The following is a 22,860-nucleotide window of genomic DNA, read 5'->3' on the forward strand; positions in this document are numbered from 1 at the left end:
AGTGCCTCTGAGGAGGTGCTGAGTGCCTCCTTCTCAAAGACATCCCAGAACCAGAGTTGCATGCAGGCTTTAAACCTGTGTTGGTTGTGTGCAATCCCTTTTGGGGGCTTGATTTTCCCAATCAAACTTCGTTTTTTAAACAACTATGGTTTAAAAGGGATTTGTTGCACGCCCAGTGGCGTAGCGTGGGTTGTCAGCACCCGGGGCAAGGCAAGTAATTTGCACCCCCTAACCCGTGGATTTGCGCCCCCTAACCCGTGGATTTGCGCCCCCTAACCCCAACCCCCAGATGTTGCGCCAGGTGCGGCCGGCCCCCCCTGCACCCCTCACGCTACGCCACTGTGCACGCCCATCCCGCTTTTGCTGCTAGTTCAGGCTTGGGGCTGTGATTTCCTGGGATGTGATTTCTCAAACTCTTCTGGCTCTCTTAAACAACCACAACCACCACCACAACAGCTACTGGCATGTAGCTACCACCACCGCCACCACCCTATTGTCTGCCTCCATATTTATTCAGTAGCAGTTATTCAGAATTGATACTCAGTGGTTCGGAAGTTACACTCTGCACATGCTTAAGGGCACCGTCATCGTTACCATTTTTCAACAGCAGCATCTTGATATGGGCCATGACAGAATATGCTGTGCTCCAAGCCGGGTGCCAAGTCACACCAAACCCTCCTGCGTTCAGGTCCTACATCTGCAAAAGGCTTCGGATTGTTTCAAAGAATCAGTTGTGGTTTAGCTGCCACTTGGTTCATGCTGCCCCCGTGCCCCTGACTGTAATAAGTGATGTTATTGTTCAGTTGCATACTGAAGCAAGGCACCGTCTCCCTGCCCTGCTTGTTTGAATGTCTGTGTGTTTTGCAGGATTCTGGTAAAAATTGGAAGTTAAGAGACCCTGCAGGCTTGCTGTGACTCTTCAGACCTCCCATAGCATGTAGCTACTGGCAAGCCATAACGATTTTGCAGCCTCAACGGCCCATTCATAAAACAGGAATAAAAATCAATCCCGTGTATATGTTTCAATTCCGTGGGAGATCAGAACAGGTGCAGAATTCGGTACCGGGTGCAAAATCCAACCTTATTATTAAATAGCCCTTATGATTGTGAAAATGCACTTTGAAGTGTCTTGGCAATACCAGTTGAAATCTCCAAAGCCAGAGAAGTGGCTGCATCATGGGCAGGTCTCGCCGTCACTAGCAAAAGCAGAGTGAGCACTGCAGAATGATACATTTAAAAGAATCAAACAAATATAGAACAGGTAACCGAATCCAAGCCAATGTTTCATATTCCTCTAGTGCAACGCATGCACACGCAGCCCTGATAATAGTGACACCCTGTTTTCACAGGGTTCCTTCTCACACAGATTTTTTAAGTGCTTTGCACATTTCCATTGCTATATAAACAGTTTTGGGGGCTTCTCTTGTTTTTAAAGGAGTGAAACTGGAGAAGATGTTATGTGCGCTTGGATGGTGACCAGTTTATGTGGCAAATGGATTCCCCCCCCCCCTCTGGAACAGAAGCTGGAAAAGGAGCCTGGAGCAGCTAAGCAGTTATCTGGTACATAAATGCAGCAGCGCTCTGCGCTCGCTCTCTCCCCCCCTCTCCCCTCCCCCATGCTGGGTCTGTCTCCAGGGCCAGCCTAACCCATTAAGCAGTGTAGGCACTTGCCTGGGGCTACATCATTCCAGAAGGCTGCAGGCAAACCTGCTTGGGGGGGTGCCTTTCTTCTCACCCTCGGGCCCCTTAGGATAACATGAAGTGTGGAGGTAATTCTGCTCCCTCCCCCGTCGACGCAACTCCTTTCCCACCATTCCAAAACGGAGCAAAAGTCCCTAGGTTATGTACCCATGGCAGGAAGGTGTTTAGTTTGGCTGCTGGTGGTGGTGGCGGCGGAAGCAGCAGCAGCTGCGGCAACAACATTCAGCCAAAGTTCCCTGCGAGATTCCGACCTGCCTTTGCACTCCAGCCTTGTGCTGCGAACCGCTTTCTGGGCTGCGTGCAGCTGTCTCCCATCTGCCAGACCTCTGCATGGCCCTGAGCCGCAGAGGAGGGCAGCAGGTGCTGGGGAGCGCCACCTCTTCTGCCCCACCAGGTGTCTTGGCTTCTAGGGCGTAATGAAGCACCTTGTAGCTGGGGCAGCCTCCCTCCCTCCCTCCCTCTCGAAACTTGCTTTCCCTTTCACAGCTCTGTTCACTCAGCTGGTTCCCGACCCTAAAAATACTCCTGCTAAGCTGCCATCTAATTGCCAGCCTTCCTTAATGCTTCTTTTCCTGCGTTGTCGGCAGCTAATCAGCTAACTTTTCCTTCCTGGCACAACTATTGCCACTCTGTTTTATTCCTCCCTCCCTCCCCTCCTTTTAGATGCAAGGCATATGCCATTAGATTGGTAATAAATCAGCAGCACCAGCAGCTGCATGGATCACTGGGGAGAAATCTGGACTTGGGTCTGAGTTCAAATCCTACCTCTGCCATGGGTTTCTTGCACAGCCAGAGGCACACTCTTCCATCTTGGGCTCCTTCCCCAGTCTGTAAAATAATAATAATAATAATAATAATAATAATAATAATTTATTACATTCATATACTGCCCTTCTACCAGAGATCTCAGAGTGGTTCACAAGATGAAAACACTGGATAAAAGGACAAAATAAATGGTTTAAAATGAGCATAACAGTAGTGATCCTGCCACAGAGGGACAGCTTACATAATATCAATGAAGACTGTAAACTGCTTAATGGTGCTAAGCAGTTACATAGGAATATACTGAGTCAGACCACTAGCACATCAACCTTAGTGTTGTCTGCACTGGTCGGCAGCTCCAGTCTTTTCTAGAGTGAACATAGAGTGAACCTGGGACCCTTCTGCACGCAAAACAAGATGCTCTACCCTGAGCGATGGCCCTTTCCCAAACTACAGAAGTGTGGGTTGAAGCTAATAGCTTTGATTCTGGGTTCAGCACTATTAATACCTACGCACTGAAAAACGAGCGCTGGGCTTCCGGATTGGGCATGCCCTTTGCTCAACATGAGGTGGCAATATAACCAAGATACCCTCCGTTACCTTTTTGCCAGCCCTGGACTCCAGCACAGCCATTAGCCAGCTGTTGTGTAACAGACTTAGCTGAGTCAACTTGCTGGCTGATCTGCCATTACTGGTTGGGAATAGATGATGAGAAACAGCAGAGCGCATGGAGTGCGCCAGAGCCCAGACATTGCAGCATCTGTGTCAGAACTCCTGCCCACAGCAATAAGCAACGGGCTGTTGCTGCGATGAGCTGGCCTGTTCCTCCAGGCCCACAAACTGCCCTGAGTGTGCTTAATTGTTGTCTCTTGTCTGTGTCTTCCTTGCTTTATTATTGCCATGCCGAGGCAGGCAGGAAAAGCATACAAAATCCTCCTTGCAGCAAGTTAACAGCCTCCGCCTTTCCATGGTAGAGTCTTCCTTGCAGTAAGAAAAGCGGCATAGGGAGAAGGATGGCTTTTAGAAGAGAGATGGCCTGCAGGGTTAAGTATCCCCCTCCTTCCTTGCCTTTGACTCCCCCTGCCCCTTCCTCCCAGCAATCTAATTTGGAGACGTTCATAACGGGATATTTTTTGTAAATCCAGGACACGTGTCTCCTGGTTCTCATCTCGTTTGAACAGGGTTAAACTGCCACATGTGTTGATGAAACAAACCCCTGTGTTGCAAAGAAAAGGTCAGCAATGTCTAGGCAACACAATGACCATGTACGTATGCAATAGACAATCTTTTATAGAATTCCTTCAAACCATAACAAGTCCAAAATGAAATCTTTAGTCTCAAAGTCTCTGAAAATCTTTAAATGAAGCGAGGTACCAGACTTTGTACGATGAAAGACAAGCTGTGAAGCTTTGTGTATTCAGCAAATATGATGTCCAACACTGAACAGTGATTCCAGATATTGACTACTGTTTCGTAGAATTATTCGTCAGCGTGGTGGGAAGATGTAGAATTGCTGCATTAAACCCATCTTATTTCGAATGAATGTATGTGAATGAAAAGATCAAATGACTACAATAATACATGAGCACTGTTCCACAGCATTTGATATTTTCATTCACATACATTTTATTCATGTTGGCACCTTTGTCACAATATAAGTCAAGGCATCCACAGTTCAAATGTCAGCCCAGCTATAAACCCACCGAGCGGCACTGAACAGTTGCCTCTGAGCCTCAGTTTTGGGAAATACGAGGGGCGTTTGCTGGCAATTTTTCTTAGGCATATTGTAAGGACTACAGAGCTAGGACCACCTATTTCTATATGAACCTACCTGGACCCTGAGATCATCTTCTGAGGCCCTTCTTAGTGTGCCTCCTCCTCGAGAGGTCCGGAGGGTGGCAACATGTAAACAGGGCCTTCTCTGCAGTGGCTCCCCGTCTGTGGAATGCTCTCCCCAGAGAGGTTTGCCTGCTGCCTTCATTTTACACCTTTAGGCACCAGGCAAAAACGTTCCTTTTTAACCAGGCCTTTGGTTGATCCGTTTTACATCCTATGCCCTTTTAAAATGTGTTGGGGGGACTATTGGGTTGTTTTTGTTTTTATTAGGTATTTTGCCCCTTCCCACTTGAGTTTCCTTCCCTCTGCCATATATGAAGCCTCATACATCTGCTGGCTTCAGACACCTTTTTCGTATGTGCTTTCCCTGACCTGCAAGATGAGAGACTCCCCCTGTTATTACTGAAAGTTTGTTTTTATAATACTTTTTTTTTGTTTGTATCAGTTTCCATGGTGCTTTTGTCTTGTACTGGTACACACTGCTTAGAGAGCGTTTTGAGTATTAAGCAGGTTAGAAACGGCTTTTAAATCAATCTAAAAAAACGAATATATTATATGCATTTTGAGCACTTCTTTTAGTTGTTTCCCAACATGGTTGTTTGTTCTCAAGGCTTGGGAGGTCCAGTAACGGCTCAGAGAAACCTCGGCAAACTTTCTACTTGTGTGAAAAGTCCCCCTCCCCGCAAAATGTAGCTTTTCTTAATTTTTCCTCTTTTCCCCACCCTCTCTCCCACCTGCCCTTTAGCTGCAGCGTTTCAAGCGCTCCCTCTCTCTCAAAACCATTCTGCGGAGCAAGAGCGTCGAGAACTTCTTCCTGCGCTCCAACAGCGAGTTCAAGCTCCCCTCTGACGTGCTCCTCAGCCCCCCAGATGCCCTGCCGCCCCCGTCTCCACCGCCGGCCCTCACGGAGGCAGAGCACTCTCCCAGAGCGACCCCCAGGGCTCTGGCCCCCCTCAAGCCCATTAAGACGCACAGCTTCCAAGAGTACATCTTCAAGAAGCACAACCCTTGCGAAATCTGCCACCAGCTTATTGTAGGTATGTAGTTTGAAGGCCTCTTGCTCTCGGGTCCTGACTCACGCTTTGCAGTTCTGGCTAATACATGTGCGTCTACACACACACACACACACACACACACACACAGACACAGAGGTACCCTCGACTCTTGTCATCTTTCTCTTCTGCCCTTTACCACCGGCATCCGTGGCTGTCTTCAAATGTTGCATTATGGCTAGATGTGGAGATGACCTTTTCGGCCCTAGCTTTTGCATCCTTAATAAGCATTAGTTATTTGACGCTAGAAGATGCTGGCGCAAATGAGCCTCGGTGGCTGCCGGGCGCTAACATAACTTATCTGTTTGTGAGCAGAGGCAGGAGGGAAAGAGCTTCGCAGCTGGGATGCAGCCAGCGAAGGAGGCATCCCAGATTCTGCAGCTGGCTGGCAAGAAGCTGCTAGAGGGGGAATTGGGGCAGGAGGGGCTCGGTGGTGGCCATGCCGTTTGCTTTCTGCATATTACATAGGTGCCTGCTGCCTCCTGCCAGTTCCTCGACATCCCTGTTCGTAAATGAGCAAGTATTTCAAAAACGCCTCCAGTTCTCACAAAGAAACTGACCTGGTTAACATTGAAGCATCTTATTGCAGGAGGAAGTGAAGTGTGGGAAACAGCTGCATCTCTCTGTACAATAGGTGGTGCTCTCTATCAGGCAGTGTTAGAACAAGGATAGAAAAGCTGTTCACCTCATGGCTTCCGGGTTATGGGTGCAAAAATAGAAAGTCTAGTTGCCATTGAGTCCTTTTTTACAAGGGTGACTTGGGCTGCGGCCGGGGAAGCGGCACTTTGCTGTGCAGCAGCGATCCTACTTTGGAGTCACGAGGAAACACATTTCTCCTCCTGTGCCTTCAGCACCAGCGGCGGCAGTTTTATTCTTGAGTCTCAGTTGCCATACATGGCAGCCAGACTTCTCAAAGTGCTCACATTCTGACAATCCCCAGTCGCAAAATGCTCCTGGCGCCTGGCTAATTGGGATCCTAGGAAGCCGCATTATACCGCCCCAGACCATTGGCCCATCTAAGCCCAGTTGTTTTGGCGACAGCTGACAGCAGCTCTCCAGGGTTTCTTCCAGGCCTGCCTGGGATTGAACTTGGGATCTTCTGCCTGCAGAACATGTGCTGCACCACTGAGCTATGCCCCTTCCTCCCTTTGTCTCCTTTCATGTGGAAATGTTCTCTCCCCAGTTCATATTACACACACACACACACACACACACACTTTCACAGGACCTTGTGAACATAAGAAGATCCCTATTGGATCAGACCAAAGGACCATCTAGTCTAGCATCCCACAGAGACCAACCAGCTGCTTCTGGGAAACCCATGAGCAGAGCATGAGCACAAAATCCCTCTCCCACTGTTCTCCACCAGCAAGTCGCATTCAGAGACATGGTGCCTCTGATCCTTAAGGTACAATATATAGCCATTGTGAGTCATGAGGACTCATATCTGCTGAGAGCCACAGAATTGTACAAGGGACCCAGAGGGTCAACTAGCCCAAGCCCCTTACCCTCCATAAGGATCCAAAATGAAGTAAAGGACATGAGGCAGAAGTTGGTAATGCAGGTGAGCTGTGCACAAGCAAGCTGCCAGCTAGCTCTGCGGAAGCTCCTTTTATTGGCACAATATGCAAAACCAGATACATTTGGACTGTGACCTTTACACATCTTCCAATCCCAAGATCGTGGGGTGGGACAAGGTTATTTTGGCACCTGTTTCCACCATGTCATTTTCCCCTTGCACAATGAAGCAGACAAAGGTCACAGACAAGGCACGGCAGACCACTAAGAGAGCAAAGGGTTAGATAGAGGGCAAGATGTTCAGACAGCTGTGGCTTTATCTGTGGGGGGGGGAGTGTGCTCCACACCCTGAGGTCACGCGTGCAGACAGCTGAGGCTGCCCGTGGGCTGCCCAGCGATCATTCCTACACCAAAATATCTCTCTGTGTTTGTTTTGCCTCACAGGGAACTCCAAGCAAGGCCTCCGATGCAAGACATGCAAAGCCAGCGTTCATTTGTGGTGTTCAGAAGAGGTTTCCCACCAGCAGTGTCCTGGCAAGACGGTAAGTGGCTTGCACGAGTCAGCACCCAATGGAAAGAGACAGAGAGAGCTGCAGCTTCTGAGCTGCCTCATCAGCCCCGCTGAAGGGAGAAGAAGCATTGCACTCCCTTTGTGACCTAACCCATCAACCAAGACAGACACAAGGCCCCACACTGTGTGGCTTAGCAATTGCCACAAAAAGAAGGCGAGGCAAGGAAGCTTTGGTATCGCTTTGGCATTTGAATCATAGAATTGTAGAGTTGGAAGGGACCCTGAGGATCACCTAGGCCACACCCCCCCCAATGCAGGAATATGCAGCTGTCCCATACAGAGATCGAACCTGCACCATCTTCTAACCAACTGAGCTATCCACACAGCAACTGCAGATTTGCTGTCAACTTAGAGCCTGCTCCCATTTCTCAACTTCTCGTAGCTCTCATGCGCACTGAGGAGCGAATAGCCTGCTTGGGTGAGTAGCCTACCGCTGGAGGACTCCACAGAGCAGCTTCTGGGAGCGGATAGTGCGAAACTGGGAAATCCCCATTTTGGACAGCTCATGTGCAGAGTTCTGTATGGCCCTTCATCTAGCTTTGCACTCTGTCTGTCTGAGCTGCTGGATGCTGGAAAAGTCTCATGGTTTGCAGGCTACTAATAGCCAGTAGGGCAAAATGGTTCACTATCTGCCTTGCCTAACCCCCTCTGCTCATGGAAGGCAGAATGTGCCCACAGTCTGGTATATTCACAGAATCCGCTCACATTCTTCCCACTTCTGCTCCTCAGCAGGCAACCTCTTTCCGACGCAATCTCAGCTCCCCGATGCTGGTGCATGAGCCGCAGCCCCCGCCAGCAGCCCCCAAGGAGTCTCCCCCTACAGGTAGGAGTGGACTGGTCCACAGAGGGACTGGTGGGAAATGGACTTGTAGAACAAAACAAAAGACTGACAGAAGCTCAGCCTTTGGGGAAAGACAGTCTTTTGGATTTGAGGCTTCCTAGATACACAACAGTAGGAAGAAGTTATGCTTCTGTTATTAGGTAGCTTCCAGAGGTGGGGACAGGGAAGGGAAGTCATTTGACTTTCAGGCTGTTGCGATTTATAGAGGCAGTGGGATGCTTTGGGATTAATGGAAGCCAACTCTACCCTTTTGTGGGTGCAACTTGGAAGTGGGGAGTGGATAAGCCTTGGTTGGTGGAGATCTTCTTGACCCGCTGTGTTGTTAAAATAAGTAAAATTGGGTCAAGCTGCTTTAGCTGAGCCTCAAATATTTTAAAGGTTGAGTCCTAGCCTTCCAATGTTGATATAATGCAGAGGACTTTTACCCCCCCCCCCCCCAAGATGAAACCACCATGAATTTGGGATTAGGGTGATCAGGACAGAGTGGGTCTATAGAAAGGTCTGAAACCTGCAGTTTTACAAATTCTGGAGTGTGAAAGAGAGGGTGGGAGCCGATAGATAAACTCAGAATAGTGGGGTAGACTGACTTGATATGAGGCATCTGCCTTTGCCCCTGCTTTGAGAATCCAGCTCTGAAGTGGCCTTCCCTTCACCAGCAGGCCCCAGTGGAAAGGTGGACCCCATTTACGAGACCCTGCGCTATGGCACGTCACTGGCCTACATGAATCGCTCCAGCTTCAGCAGCACCTCAGAGTCCCCCACCAGGAGCCTGGTATGGTCATGCCTTGTGCAAAAGATGCATTTGGGTAGACAGGAGAAGTCACGGGTGAAGATTCCAGGGCTTGTGGGAATCCCACGTCTGAGATCCAGGGCATGGTTGTGGAAAGGATTGCAAAGGAAGGGTAGGAAATGGTGCACCAAAAAGTGGAGGAGGAGCTAACACAAAACAGGTATAACTAGCAGTCCCTGATTGGCCCTTCAGGTGGAAGCCAATAAGAAATCAAGAAAGCAATGCACACAATTGTTTGTATCAAGCCAGAATCTAGAATCTTCAAACTTCTAGGGAAAACTCCAGTTATCCTTATGATTTGTGACTTGGGTTTTAGTGGGGCCAGGAATGAGGAGGAACAAGGAATAGAAAAAAATTCATTTTGAATTATACCCGCTCCCTCCCAGGAATTCTTTTAAATACAATTTTATGGGAAATGCGTTATACTCCCCACACCACCCCAAACTCTCCTTTCTTCTTATGATGGAAGATGGCAACGGAATGGGGGTGGTTTTGCTCTGACCCTTTTATGATGGCCTGTGCTCCCCACTTGGGTTTCTAGGAAAGAATAGAAGTGGATTGCCCAGCTTAAAAGTCACCTGTGTTTTACAAGTCTAATTAATAATTGCCCACAATTTTTAGGTGCTGTGCTATTTAAACAAACAACAACAATATAATTCTTGCCTAATAGACACAATACGAAAAGCTTTTGTTTAGTTATCTGGGCATTTTCCACAGCTTGCAAGCCAAGGCTTCTAAATGGGGCAAACCACGCAAGTCACCTCAGTCACATGAACACAGAGGCATAGGTCTTGCACCGTTAAGGAACTGTTTCCTACTCAGTTCTGCTCCCTCATGTCCATGTGTGTTTGTGCGTGTGTGCATCTCTCTCCTAGAATGAGAAGGAAGAAGTGACTGAGGACCCAGAAGGTGCTGGAAAGACAACAGAGGAAAGTCAACCTGATGATGGTGAGTAGGGCCACGGTTTTTTTGGTTAACGGGAATGATAGAGATAAGAATTCCCATCTCACTAGCCCTCACCAGATGTTTACCCACCCAAGTAGAGCTTTTACTGTATTTTTGGGTTTTTTACTGTATTTTTGGTTTCTATGGAAGCCGCCCAGAGTGGCTGGGGAGGCCCAGCCAGATGGGCGGGGTATAAATAATAAATTATTATTACTATTATTAATGCATGTGGGGAAGCATCAGTTGCAAAAGCTTGCAGCAAAGCCAAAAGTTTCTGGTCTTTCTGGACCAGTCTGAATAGTTGGCCTTGGTGAAGATTTGACGTTTTCATCCCCCAAAAGTTTTTGATTTGAGTTTCTATTGAAATGAGGCTGCATTTTAATGTTGTATTTTAATCTTGTTTTTAAGTTGTATCTTAATCAATTGTTTTATATCTGGTGTTAGCTGCCCTGAGCCCAGTCTTGGCTGGGGAGGGCGGGGTATAAATAAAATGTATTATTATTTCTAACTCATGTGAAAAAATAAACAAATGATGTGCTCATGTCACTTTTTAAACCTTAAAAAGTTGCCCTGTCAGTGCTGGTTCCATGGAAAATTCAATCCATATTGCGTTGGGAGGTGGGGTGGGGAGAGGCTCAGGACTGTTCTGCAATGTCATCTGTTGTGAATATTGCATGCGTGTGCTTAAAAGCCACTATAAAAAATCTTTAAAATTACATTTTGTACCCCAAACAAAGCCCATGTACAGAATCATAGCTCTAATGCTAACTTTTGCTTTGTGGGTACCTAAATATAGCTATGCCCAAATCCGGAATTTTAAAATTCTTGATTTCTCTGGGTAGCTCCCTGTTCTGCCGCAGGGGAGGAAGAAAGTGGTGAGAGAGAAAACCAGAAGTCAGGTCCTAAATGTGTGTCTAGGCCATGGGTAGGCAAACTAAGGCCCGGGGGCCGGATCTGGCCCTATCGCCTTCCAAATCCGGCCCGCGGACGGTCCGGGAATCAGCATGTTTTTACATGAGTAGAATGTGTCCTTTTATTTAAAATGCATCTCTGGGTTATTTGTGGGGCACAGGAATTTGTTCATTCCCCCCCCCCCAAAAAAAAAAATATACTCCGGGCCCCCACAAGGGACAGTGGACCAGCCCCCTGCTGAAAAAGTTTGCTGACCCCTGGCTAGGCATTTACACTCTGATGGGAACCAATGTCACTTTGGATTGGTGCCCCCCCCCCATCCTAGGTAGTCTCCAATGCCTGTAGCATAGCCTTGCATGGGAGAGAGGAGTTGTACATGGCAGCACCTCCTGCGGGTGATATTAGAGAAAAGCCAATCTGTCTGGTACTAGTTCACACACTCCTTGAGAACTTGCAACGTCTGATATCCTACCTCTCGTTTTGTTCCAGTTTTCTCAGCACCATCAGAGGGTGAGGGCACTACGTCGGAAGAAAAGAGCCCAGGGCAACAGGTGAATTCTTCCTTCATCCACATGTCGTCAACATCCCTTCCTGCTGCATTCTGCCACTTCCCTGCTATGTCCCTCCCACCCTGTGCCATTCCTTTTTGAAGCCCTAACCCAGCCCTGAAAATGGAAAATAGCGAAATCCTTCTTCCTCTGCATTGTGCTAAAGCACATTTGGCATGAAAAGCCGCAGCAGATATTGTATTGCACTTCCCTCACCTTGGCTGGGAAAGGTCTTGAATATTATTATTTTTAAAGTATTTTTAGCCTTTTCCAGTTTTGCGTATGCTAAAAAAGGCTAAAGTGCACCCACACACAACAGAACCTGTCTTGCAAGGCGCCTAAGGGTGTGCTCTTTTCCTGCCTCTAGTGAAAAATGGACAGGAATGATGTAACTGTTTGCTCCGGAATGGAGTCTGTTGTTTAAAATGGCACACAGCAATAGGGGCTGCCAACTGAACACAACCTTGTGAGCAGGTGCTACTTCTTAGAGCATGGAGAGAAGCAGGATTATACCTTCAGTTCATGCTGCTCTCCAAAGGTACAGGAGCAGAAAAAGACTGGTTTTTTTAAAAAGTTGGCAGCCCTAGTCCCCCCCCCCCCCAAAAAAAAGCCTGGGTTAAAATTTCCAAGCTCTATTTTTCCTTATGGCTCTTTCTTCCTCCTACAGTCAACTCAAGGCTGTGCGCGAAAGGAGGTCTCGCCCATGTACTCCTATGTCGCTCTCTACAAGTTTTTGCCTCAGGAGATCAACGATTTACCCCTGAAGTAAGTCTTCCCCCTTGGCCCATCATGAGAGCCCATTGGTTCAGGAGCTGGTGATTATTTGGGTCGTGGGTCCCCTTGGCCAACGGAACTTGCTTGCTGGCCTTTGGAAACACACCCACAATTTGTGGAGACACACCCACAATTTGGGAATAACAATAAGTACTGGCCAGTCTATTAACAGAGCAATCCTAGGTGGGGTGACATCAAGGGAGAGGTGGAGCAGCAGAACCCTTGGCCCTCAGGTGTTTCTGAACTACAACTCCCATCACTCCTGGCCATTGGCCAGGCCTGCTGGGACTGATGGGAGTTGTAGTTCCACAACAACTGGAGGGCCAAAGGTTCCCCATGCCTGCGCTATATGCCTCTGAAGCCCTATCCACCTGCGAGGGCAGAAGATGGAGGCGGTTTTGGTTTTGTTTACTTCCCCTGCTACACCAGTTCCAGGCCCCTCTAGGAATCGGCAGATCTCTGTAGCTAGCGGACTGAAAGTGCCATTTTGTATCCATTTGCTGGGTCTGGATACAAAAACATATGGGAAATGCAAAAATGGCGAAACTTACCAGAAGAATAAGAAATCAAGAAACAAACTGTTTATAAAAGAGTGGAAATGGTTTATTGAATATTTACAGACAAATTGTAAACAGATAAAAACACTGGCAGGATTATTATAATAACCTGCAGCTACATAACGGTATATATTGAAAGAAGATAAATGAGTAAGTTAAGTTAATTTGGATATGCAGAAGATATTAAAAATAAATTTAAGGAACCGTAGAAAGAGGGGGAAGGAAGCCAGTTTGTAAAATGTCAAAATGACTGTAAAATCAGTGAGAAAAGAAAAAGAAAATGCCATTTTGGAGACTCCCCTCTTTTATTTGTTATATTTATTTATTCACCGCTCTTTTCATAAAGGTGAGCTCAACGTGACTTGCAGAAACCAACCTTAAAAAATAAGACTGAAAACAACGTACAATGCTCACCAATAATATATGTACAAGAGCAGTTTGAACACCTGACTTTAAAAAAAAAGAGAGCAGAAAATTAAGATTGTTTTTGGGGCAGGGGGAGAACTTTTGGTGGTGGCTTTTCTGCAGCTTGGGCAAAGAAGTCCCATGAACACCACTGCCTGCTGGTGGAGGCCAGCAGGAGGAAACCTACCACACATCAGTTGGTGCATTTGTTAGGATTCCCCTTTTAGGTGATGTGAAGGAAGTGCTTTGAGTGCTTAAGGGAAAGTCCTTTTTACAGGCTAGATATTATTATGGCAGTTGGTGAGGATGCCAGCTGCGGATGGGTGATGTAAAGTGGTACCGCAGGTTACATACGCTTCAGGTTACATACGCTTCAGGTTACAGACTCCGCTAACCCAGAAATAGTGCTTCAGGTTAAGAACTTTGCTTCAGGATGAGAACAGAAATCACACAGTGACGGTGTGGCGGCAGCAGGAGGCCCCATTAGCTAAAGTGGTACCTCAGGTTAAGAACAGTTTCAGGTTAAGAACGGACCTCCAGAACAAATTAAGTTCTTAACCCGAGGTACCACTGTATATTACCAGTAGCAAAGGTGGATTTTAGGGTAGGGTGACTAGTTCTGCCACTCTGGGTGCCAAGCTTGGGGGGTGCTCACAACTATGAATTGAGCAGAATGGAAGGTGAAAAGGAATGGGGTGTGTGTGTGTGTATGTTTAATTTTGGCCTTGCAGAGGGCGCCACCGAAGTCCTCCCCTGCCCGTGGGTATCTTTTGGGCGCTAGGATGGCATCCCTTTAGCAGGGACCTTCTGTCATCTGCCGCCACCTCCCCACTCCCAAGCTGTCATTGAGCTCAATCGTGACTTTCTCTGTCTCTCCTCAGGCCTGGAGATCGAATCATGCTGATGGATGATTCCAATGAGGACTGGTGGAAGGTGAGCAGAACAGAAGCATCCCAGTTGTTTTCTCCAGTTTTACTGCATAAACCACTCTGGGGCCTCTTGGGTGAAGAACCAGTGCGCCTTAGTGGTTAGGGCCCCGGACTACGACCTGGGAGACCAGGGTTCAAATCGCCACTCACCCATGAGGCCCAGACACTCTCTCTCAGCCTAGCCTACCTCATGGGGTTTCTGGAAGGATAAAATGGAGACAGGGAGAAGTGTGTGGGCCGCCTTGAGCTCCTTGGAGGGAGGAAGAGGTATGAATTCAATAAATAATAAAAAAGCAGGATATAAATAAAGGACATCCCTGAGAGATAAAGGGAGAGAGCACCGTGATTCGAACCTGTGCTTCCTATGTCCAATTTATTTATTTATTTTTTAAAAACCCTATTATCTATTTTGCTACCATGCCTTCTGCCCTTTTCTCCTTCAGGACCCCCTTGATCACAGTTGCAAATGTGCACATCTTGTTCTGTAGGTTCTGCTTTTTGTGGGTTCCTCTGTCTATACCCACAAGCCCACAGTGTCCTTAACACACCTCCCTCCCTCCAATTTTTTGTCTCTCTCTCTCTCACGCACTTTATAGGCCCTCAGGGAAAGGCCTTGGCCTCTGAGGCAGCCAGACACACATCAGGTTCCTTGTCCCTGTTGCTATAGCAACATGGCAGGTTTCAAGAGCATCCTTCTTCACACTTCCAGAGCCTCCGGGCTGCCCACAAAGAGTCAGAAGATGGAGCCTTGCCCTCTGCTGCTCTGTCCACTCCGACTCTGCTGCTTTTCCTGTGCTTCTTCAGAAAGCCCCAATGTGATACTGTGGAAATATCTAATTTTATCCATCTACTCTTGCTGTTTGATGCCACCTGAGGTTGGAAAAGCAAGAGTTCCTGCAGCATTGAGAGCAAACCTCTCTGAGCATGTAGTCCAGGCATAGGCAAACTCGGCCCACCAGATGTTTTGGGACTACAATTCCCATGATCCCAAGCTAACAGGACCAGTGGTCAGGGATGATGGGAATTGTAGTCCCAAAACATCTGAAGGGCTGAGTTTGCCTATGCATGGTGTAGTATTTCTCTCGACCCCATAACCAGCTGACACATATCAGAAAAAAAGGTGAGCCTTTCATGGCTTGAAGGGCAGACTGTTACGCCTCTTTCCTGCTCCCCTTGAATTTTCTAAAAATGGTTTTATTAACCAAGTATCAATTATTACACATGACCATTTTAAAAAAAGAAAGTGAAATGTAACTTAACTTTTTCTGCCTCTCAGAAATTGTCCATTGAGTAAGAGGGCAGAGAATTGCAAACAAACAAACAAACAAACCCATTGCTGAACCTTGCAAATTTCCATCCACCTGCTGAGAAACTCTGGCAGACCCCACAGCCTTGCCCAATTGGACCCCTACTGAGAACACCACTATCAATCTGCCTAAATCAACCAACATTGCAATGAGAGTTGAATGAGAACATTACAGTGACAATTTAAAGAGGAGAGGAGCATTAAACTGACAAGTTACTCTTTCATTCCCCGCTGAAGGCCTGGGGCAAAGAGGTGCTTCTTCAGCTGTAACTGAAATATGTATCGTGACTATGCAATATTGCTCCTTGGAAGGGAGGGAATTCATCAACCTGGGAGCCACCACAGAGAAGGCCCTCTCATGCTCTGCCACCTTCTGGAGCTCAGAGAGCAGCGATGCTGCTAACGGGACCTCCCTGGCTGATTTCAGCAACGAAGCAGATCTATATAGGAGGAGATTCTCCTCCAGATATTTTGGGCTCAATGCATTTAGGGAGTTGTATGTAAGCATAAGCTCTTTGAATTGTGCAGATCACATAGGAGTGGGGCAAAATGAGTCTGACCCTTGTTGCTGCAATCTGCACCTATTGCAATGGCCCCACTGTCTTTCAGAGCATCTTCAGGTAGAATGCACTTCAGTAGCCCAACCAGAGTTTGGATCCAAGCACTCTCTCTCTCTCTCTCTCTCTCTCTCTCTCTCTCTCTGAAGAGCTGTAATTAGTGAACCAGCTGGAGCTTCACATAGGCTCTCTTAGCCACGAAGGCCAAATGGGCCTTTAGAGACAATGCTGGTTAGTATGTATAGCTCACTTTTTCTTTTTTGTATCCTAGGGGAAGATGGGTGACCGCGTGGGTTTCTTTCCAGCCAATTTTGTGCAGCGGGTCCGCCCGGGTGAAACAGTCTGGAGATGCTGCAAGACTTTCTATGGAAGTAAGGAACAGGGGCAGCTCAGCGTTAAGGAAAATCAGGTAGGAGCAAACATCCTATATGGGGTCTTCTTTGCCCATAAAGTACCTGTACATTATAGACATCTGAAAATCCCAAGTGTCATGTTTAATTATTATTTTTTTAAAAGCAAGATTCTAGTCCTTGTAGTTTTGAAGAAAACTCTAGGGCAGGGATGGCCAACAAGTAGATCTTGGGACCCCTCTCACCCCCCTAATAACAACTTTGATCTCTCCCAGAAAGCTCAACAATTTTGACTTACTAAAAAAAGCTCAACAACCTTGGTCAATCCAGTGGGTAGATCACCACCAGTTTTTTTATAGTGGGAGAAGATCGCAGTCTCTTGGAAGTTGGACAAGCCTGCTCTAGGGGAATCACACGTTTGCATCCTGCGTTCTGCCTGGAGCTATGTGCGATGCTAAGCACATGACATTAACTTGCCTCCAATGGGAGCTTTGCGGCCAATGTAAAGAGCAGTTTCAGAGGGGTGATACTGATCAGAACTGCAGCAGGGCAGGAAGTGTTAAAGCCCCTCTCCCTGTATGCCACAGCTCCAGTCTTGATCAGGCTCCCAGTGACTGCTATTTGCAGTTTTTTTAAAAAAATCACATGTAAGCTCGCAGAATTTTGGCTTTCCAAGGCATAGCGTCTCATACATAATTAGCTACATATCTGCTAATGTGTTTTTTTCTCAAAGCCTAGTTCATATCACCAAATTGGCCTGTTTACATGGTCATCTATGCCCGCCCCTTCCTTTCTTTTGCAAACATGGGACTCAAACCCACAACCCTGAAAATATGAGTATCACGCTCTGCCGGACTGAGCTATCAGATGGGCTATAGAGGGGGGTTGTAGAGAAAGATTGTGATATGTGTGCTTTGACTCATGTTACCGTATTTACTCGAATCTAATCCTCACCTTTTTTGGCCAATTACGTTGCGATAATTAAGGTGCCCATTAGATTCGATGGCACATTACATTCACCAGCAAATACTCTTTTTGGTTTCAAGGTTCTGAAAATTGAGGTGTGCATTAGATTCGATGGTGCATTAGACTCGAGTAAATACAGTGAGTTGCCTTTTGGTTAACTGAGCCATGGTACTTGCTGTCTCGAGGGCAGGGATGGTGTCACTTTTCTCAGTCATTTGTCGCGTTGCATCTAACATTGCAGAAACCAAATATTGCAAAAGCAATATGAAACGCTATCAATTTTAAAACAGGAGAGATTGTAATGATTCCAGTCTGTGTGCCAGGAGTGAACTAACGTCACGGTTCTCTCCCATCGGGTACGTCTGGAGCACTCAATCTCTCTCGCTGCCGGATCTCTGCCAAATTGCCTGCCCTTGGAGGAGACACCCCCCCCCCAAGCAGTCCCTCTAGCATACAGGGCACGAGCACCTCTGAGGGTTGGTGGTTCTTAAGCAGGAAGAATCAGCTGCACAAATGAAAGGTGAGGGACAACTGGCTTACTAGAGGTATATGTGATAAGGATCTAGGGGTCTTAGTGGACCACAAGCTTAACCTGAGTTAACAGTGTGATGTGGCAGCAAAAAAAAAAGCTAACACTCTTCTAGACTGCATCAATTACAGTTGTACCTTGGATCCCGAATGCCTTGGAACTAGGACGTTTTGCCTGCTGAATGCCACAAACCTGGAAGCGATTGTTCCAGTTTGCAAACATTTTTTTGGAACCTGAATGTCCGATGGGGCTTCCGCGGTTTCTGATTGGCTGCAGGTAGCTCCTGCTGCCAATCAGAAGCCACAATTTGGTTTCCAAACGTTTTGGAAGTTGAACGGGCTTCCAGAATGGATTCCGTTTGACTTCCAAAGTACGACTGTATTATCATTCTTATTTATTAAATTTGTATACAGTGGTGCCCCGCAAGACGAATGCCTCGCTAGACGAAAAACGCGCAAGACGAAAGGGTTTTCCGTTTCTTGAGTTGCTTCGCAAGACGAATTTCCCTTTGGGCTTGCTTCGCAAGATGAAAACATCTTGCGGGTTTGCTTCCTTTTTCTTAAAGCCGTTAATACCCGGGGAATCCGCGCTCCGCAAGACGAAAAAATCGCAAGACGAAGCAACTCGCGGAACGAATTAATTTCGTCTTGCGAGGCACCACTGTATTGCCCTATACCCTCAGGTCTCAGGGAGGTTCACAACATAAAATTGCAATATAGAAAACACAAAATACATACCAAAAACAGCCGAATAACAACCCCCCCCCCCACTTTCTAGAGGACTAGCTCAATGTTTTTGCAAATGCGAAAGTTCAATCTAAAATGCCACATTTCTGTCACTTGAAGGCGAGCTAGATGTCTCAAGCGGAGTCTAGTATGGATCCTATGTACATTTTTTTCCCCTGGCTATCAGTGCTCTCTTCTGAGTGTGAGCCATAAGAGGCACTTAGTCAGAGCCCAGCAACAGGAAAAGAGTTTGCCTCCTTCAACAACTACAGCTCCTTAGAACATGGGTAGGCAAACTAAGGCCCGGGGGCCAGATCTAGCCCAATCACCTTCAAAATCCAGCCCGCGGACGGTCTGGGAACCAGCGTGTTTTTACATGAGTAGAATGTGTCCTTTTATTTAAAATGCATCTCTGGGTTATTTGTGGGGCATAGGAATTCGTTCATTTCCCCCCCCCACACACACAATATAGTCCGGGCCCCCACAAGGTCTGAGGGACAGTGGACCGGCCCCCTGCTGAATAAGTTTATTGACCCCTGCCTCAGAAGCAACCAGTCAGAAGGAGAGTTCCCTATTAAACCCCCGAGAAGAAGAAAAATGAGGAGGACGAGAGTTCAAACCCTGGAGCAGAAGGCGAGGAGCTCCAGAGAGTCCCTTGCACCTCCTCCTCCCAGAATTTGCTGGGTCTCATTCATTTTGCTCCGAGTGTGAAGCCACCTGCTTCTTCCGCGTCTGAGATTTGCGTGCTTTGCCTGAGGTGTGTATTAAGATGCACCAGAAGATGCTGTCTGCTGGCACTTGGCCCACTGAGACTGGCAGGATGGCATATCAAGCAGGCGGATTGAGTGGCTTAGAGTAGATCATTAGCAGGTCCTTGTTAGTTCAAGAGGGATGGGGACTTGGAATGCACGGGAGTGTTCAACTCAAATGTTACAGTGATAACCACTGGCGGTGTTGACTCCTGTGCGGATTGTATACGTGATCAACCAAGAACATAGTCATCACAATAGATGCGACAAGGTCTCTCGAGTCACACCACTGGGGACAAAGGGATGGGAGGAACCGTTTCTATGTCATAAAGGGCCGCTGTAGAAATATCAATTCTATTTATTCCTATAAGGGAATATATGGATAGCGAATGCCTCAGCATAATCGCTGGCGGGATACAATCAGTTCACCATGTTCAACGTGTATATGAAGTCAATGAAGTGGGAAATTGCGTCCTTGTTGTTATTCCTTTATCTGCACCGCTGCTGGATTGTGTAAGGATTTTTATGGTGCTGAGGGATAAAATTGGATGCTTGTTTCATTTGTAAGGGAGAGAATCACAGAATCGTAGAGTGGGAAGGGACGCCCAAGTCCAGCCTCCTGCAATCTAAACTAAAGGAATCTAAACTAAAGCATCCATAACAGGTGACCATCCAACCTCTGCTTACAAACCTCCAAAGAAGGACAGTCCACCAGTTCCTGAGGGAGTCCGTTCCACCATTGAACAGACCGTATCGGCAGAAAGTTGTTTAGTCAGAATCTCCTTTCTAATAACTTGAATCCGTTGAAATCTTCTGGTCTCCAGAGCAGAAGAAAACAAGCTTGCTCCATCTTCCATGTGACAGCCCGTGAGACATTTGAAGATGGCTGTCAGTCTCCTGTTACCCAGCTCCTTCAACCATTCCTCATAAGGCTTGGTTTCCAGACCCTTGATAATCTTGGTCGCCCTCCTCTCTAGCTTGTCAATATCCCCTGTTAAATTGTGGTGCCCCAAACTGGACACAGTACTCCAGGTGTGGTCTGACCAAGGCCGAATAGAGTGGTACTATTACACCCCTTGATCTGGACACTAAGCTTTTGTCGAAGCCTAGAATAACATTAGCTTTCTTTTGCTGCTGCATCATCACACTATTGACTCATGTTAAGCTTGTGTTTTACTAAGACCCCAGATCCTTTTCACACGTACTGCTGTAAAACTATGTGTGCTCCATCTTCTATTTGTGCAACTGTTTCTTCCTGCCTAAGGGTAGAACCTTACATTTATCCTTATTGAAATTCATGTTGCTAGTTTGGGCCCAGTTCTCCGATCTGTTAAGGTCACCAAGAATCCTGATGCTGTCTTCTGCAGCATTAGCTACCCTGCAGCACCCTACTTGCCCCTTTCCCCCAGGATGTTGAAGAACCATTTGTTAGCACTCGTTGGGTTTGGCCAGTCAGTCACCTAACAGTTGCCTTGTCCAGGCCACATTTTACCAGCTTCTCCATGAGAATATCAAGGGGGACTTTGTCCATCATAACTCAGGGAGCTGAGTATTCGCAATGCACACTCTCCGTATGTTGTAAGCCTTTTGCCTTCAGCTTTTCTTTGTAGCCATTGAGACTAGAAACTTGCTTTCTTAAAGAAAAATACAAAAAAACCAAAAACAACCCAAAACCCCCTGGGATTTTGAGGACACCAGTTCCTGCGCCACCCAATAAATAAGGAAGGACTGACTTGGTTGTTGTTCCGGCTGCATTCTGCATTATAAAATCTTGACCTGTTTGCTCATGTTTCGTTCCGTCATCTTCTGTTCCTCCCAGATCTGTGTTGGTGTGGGGAAGTCCAAGGAGAACGAGGGTTTCATCAAGGTGACGAGTGGCAAAAAGCGAGGCCTGGTGCCTGCCGACGCACTCACAGAAATTTGAAGGCCGGATGAGCATGCGAAGCAAGGCCGAAGAGTAAAACAGAGATGTCAGCAGCAGCAAGGCAGGGGCAGCCCTGCCTTACTCTCCAGCCCATCCCAACCCTGAGCACCTGGCTAATCACTATTTCATGGAATCTTCTAGATGGACTGAGGATATGGCTTTGGTTTGGACAAGGGAAGAGGACTGGGGGGAGGGACTGGCTTGAGCGCCAGGACCCGCGTGATCTCTCGCTTGCCCCCTGTTGGGCTTGGACATGTGCTCAAGCCCGCTTTGGCTTTCCACCACCCCTTTCGAAGGTCTTTCCAGGCAGCTCTTATGGGTGCTGAGTGTGAGGGAGATTTCCACCGCTGTAATTCACGCCCCTTTTCCGCCCCCCCCCCACTTTGCCTCTGGGTCACACTTCCACGGCAACAGACACTGGTTGACATCAGCTCGCCTGGCCCAAGGGGGACTCTTTATATCTTGGTGTACCACTCCCTCCCGCTGCCTAAACCACTCCCTCATTCAGACATGCTCCCCAATAATTCTGTGTCGCATGCACCCCCCCCCATGTGCAAAGGCCTTCCCTGGGCAGGGAGAGGCCGCCTGAGTGTGTTGTCGTCCGTCTGTCCCTGTATCAGTTTTAAAACCTTCAGGGCTGTCTGTATATTTATATGTGTGTGTGTGTGTGTGTGTGTGTGTGTGTGTGTGTGTGTGGGGAGGCGGCTGTCGCTCAGGATTGGGGCAGCCCCCCGCCGAAAAAGAAAAAGGAGGTGGGACAATACCACGCGGCCTCTCGTTTGTCATGTACTCAAAGTCTTCCCCACAGAGCCTGAGCCACAGTGAGTTCCTGGAAACCGATAGTTACATGTGGAGTGGGTGGGTGAGTTCCTTGATGTGAGGTGCTGCCTTTGTTCCTGGCTCCCTGGCTATTCCTTGAGCTCCATTTGCGCTCCCCCCCCCCAGCATGTGGTGGCCTACCCCCACTGCATGACTGACAGCCGTGTGGACCATTTTCTCAGGGAACTTCCTCTGCTGGATGCATTTCTGACCTACACCGAGAATGTCGCAGCGTTGCTCATGTGAGGAGTTCAGAGACCCTGACCATCCCATCTCCCCTCACTTTTCCAGCATGCTTCCAGCTATTTGTCCTTTGTAAATGTACTTTTGTATATATATATGTAAAAAAAAGAACAAGAAAAGAAAGAAAGATAAGATGACTTCAGTCCCAGCCATTGGAGAGTTATCAGTACAGCCTCATTGTCCAGCATCTGCAGTTTGACTCAGCTGGTATTTTCCCTCACTGGATGAAATGGTTGAGAAGGGGGCACGTCTGCCAAATCCCCATGTTTCAGAGGCACAACATTTGCCTGTGTCAATGTGCCACATGTGCCCTGCCCTGTTAAGATGATTTGTGTGCTACTGAGCCATTCATGCTCAGCACACCATAGGCATAGAAGTCAGGGGTCCCTGATCTGCTAGCTGCATGCAAATAACCCAGTGCTCATGGTAAGTGCATGATGGGCATTGCATTTACAAAGAACATGGGCACAAGGAAGCACTTTCGTCTGTGGCCCACACCATGTATGAATCAGGCCTGGCTGAGAGTTTCCCCTCTACCTTTTTAAAAATGG

At 47.5% G+C, this 22,860-nt stretch overlaps 1 protein-coding gene across 2 annotated transcripts in view; it reads left to right on the forward strand.

The window, feature by feature from the left end:
- The window catches only part of STAC2 (SH3 and cysteine rich domain 2), a 41,345-nt gene extending 18,843 nt beyond the window's left edge, over positions 1 to 22,502 (forward strand). Inside the window, exons 2-11 of one of the 2 annotated variants that reach the window (XM_079948845.1) lie at positions 5,045 to 5,336; positions 7,314 to 7,411; positions 8,170 to 8,263; positions 8,938 to 9,053; positions 9,947 to 10,019; positions 11,418 to 11,479; positions 12,144 to 12,241; positions 14,094 to 14,145; positions 16,276 to 16,413; positions 21,143 to 22,502. In XM_079948845.1, the coding sequence (XP_079804971.1) occupies positions 5,045 to 5,336; positions 7,314 to 7,411; positions 8,170 to 8,263; positions 8,938 to 9,053; positions 9,947 to 10,019; positions 11,418 to 11,479; positions 12,144 to 12,241; positions 14,094 to 14,145; positions 16,276 to 16,413; positions 21,143 to 21,247 (1,128 nt within the window). In that variant the 3' untranslated portion in view covers positions 21,248 to 22,502. The remainder of the gene's footprint in view (positions 1 to 5,044; positions 5,337 to 7,313; positions 7,412 to 8,169; positions 8,264 to 8,937; positions 9,054 to 9,946; positions 10,020 to 11,417; positions 11,480 to 12,143; positions 12,242 to 14,093; positions 14,146 to 16,275; positions 16,414 to 21,142) is intronic. The other variant, XM_079948846.1, reaches the window with a different exon arrangement.
- Positions 22,503 to 22,860: the final 358 nt, after the last annotated feature.

This window comes from Podarcis cretensis, assembly GCF_951804945.1.
Source record: "Podarcis cretensis genome assembly, chromosome: 13".
Lineage (NCBI taxonomy): Eukaryota > Metazoa > Chordata > Lepidosauria > Squamata > Lacertidae > Podarcis > Podarcis cretensis.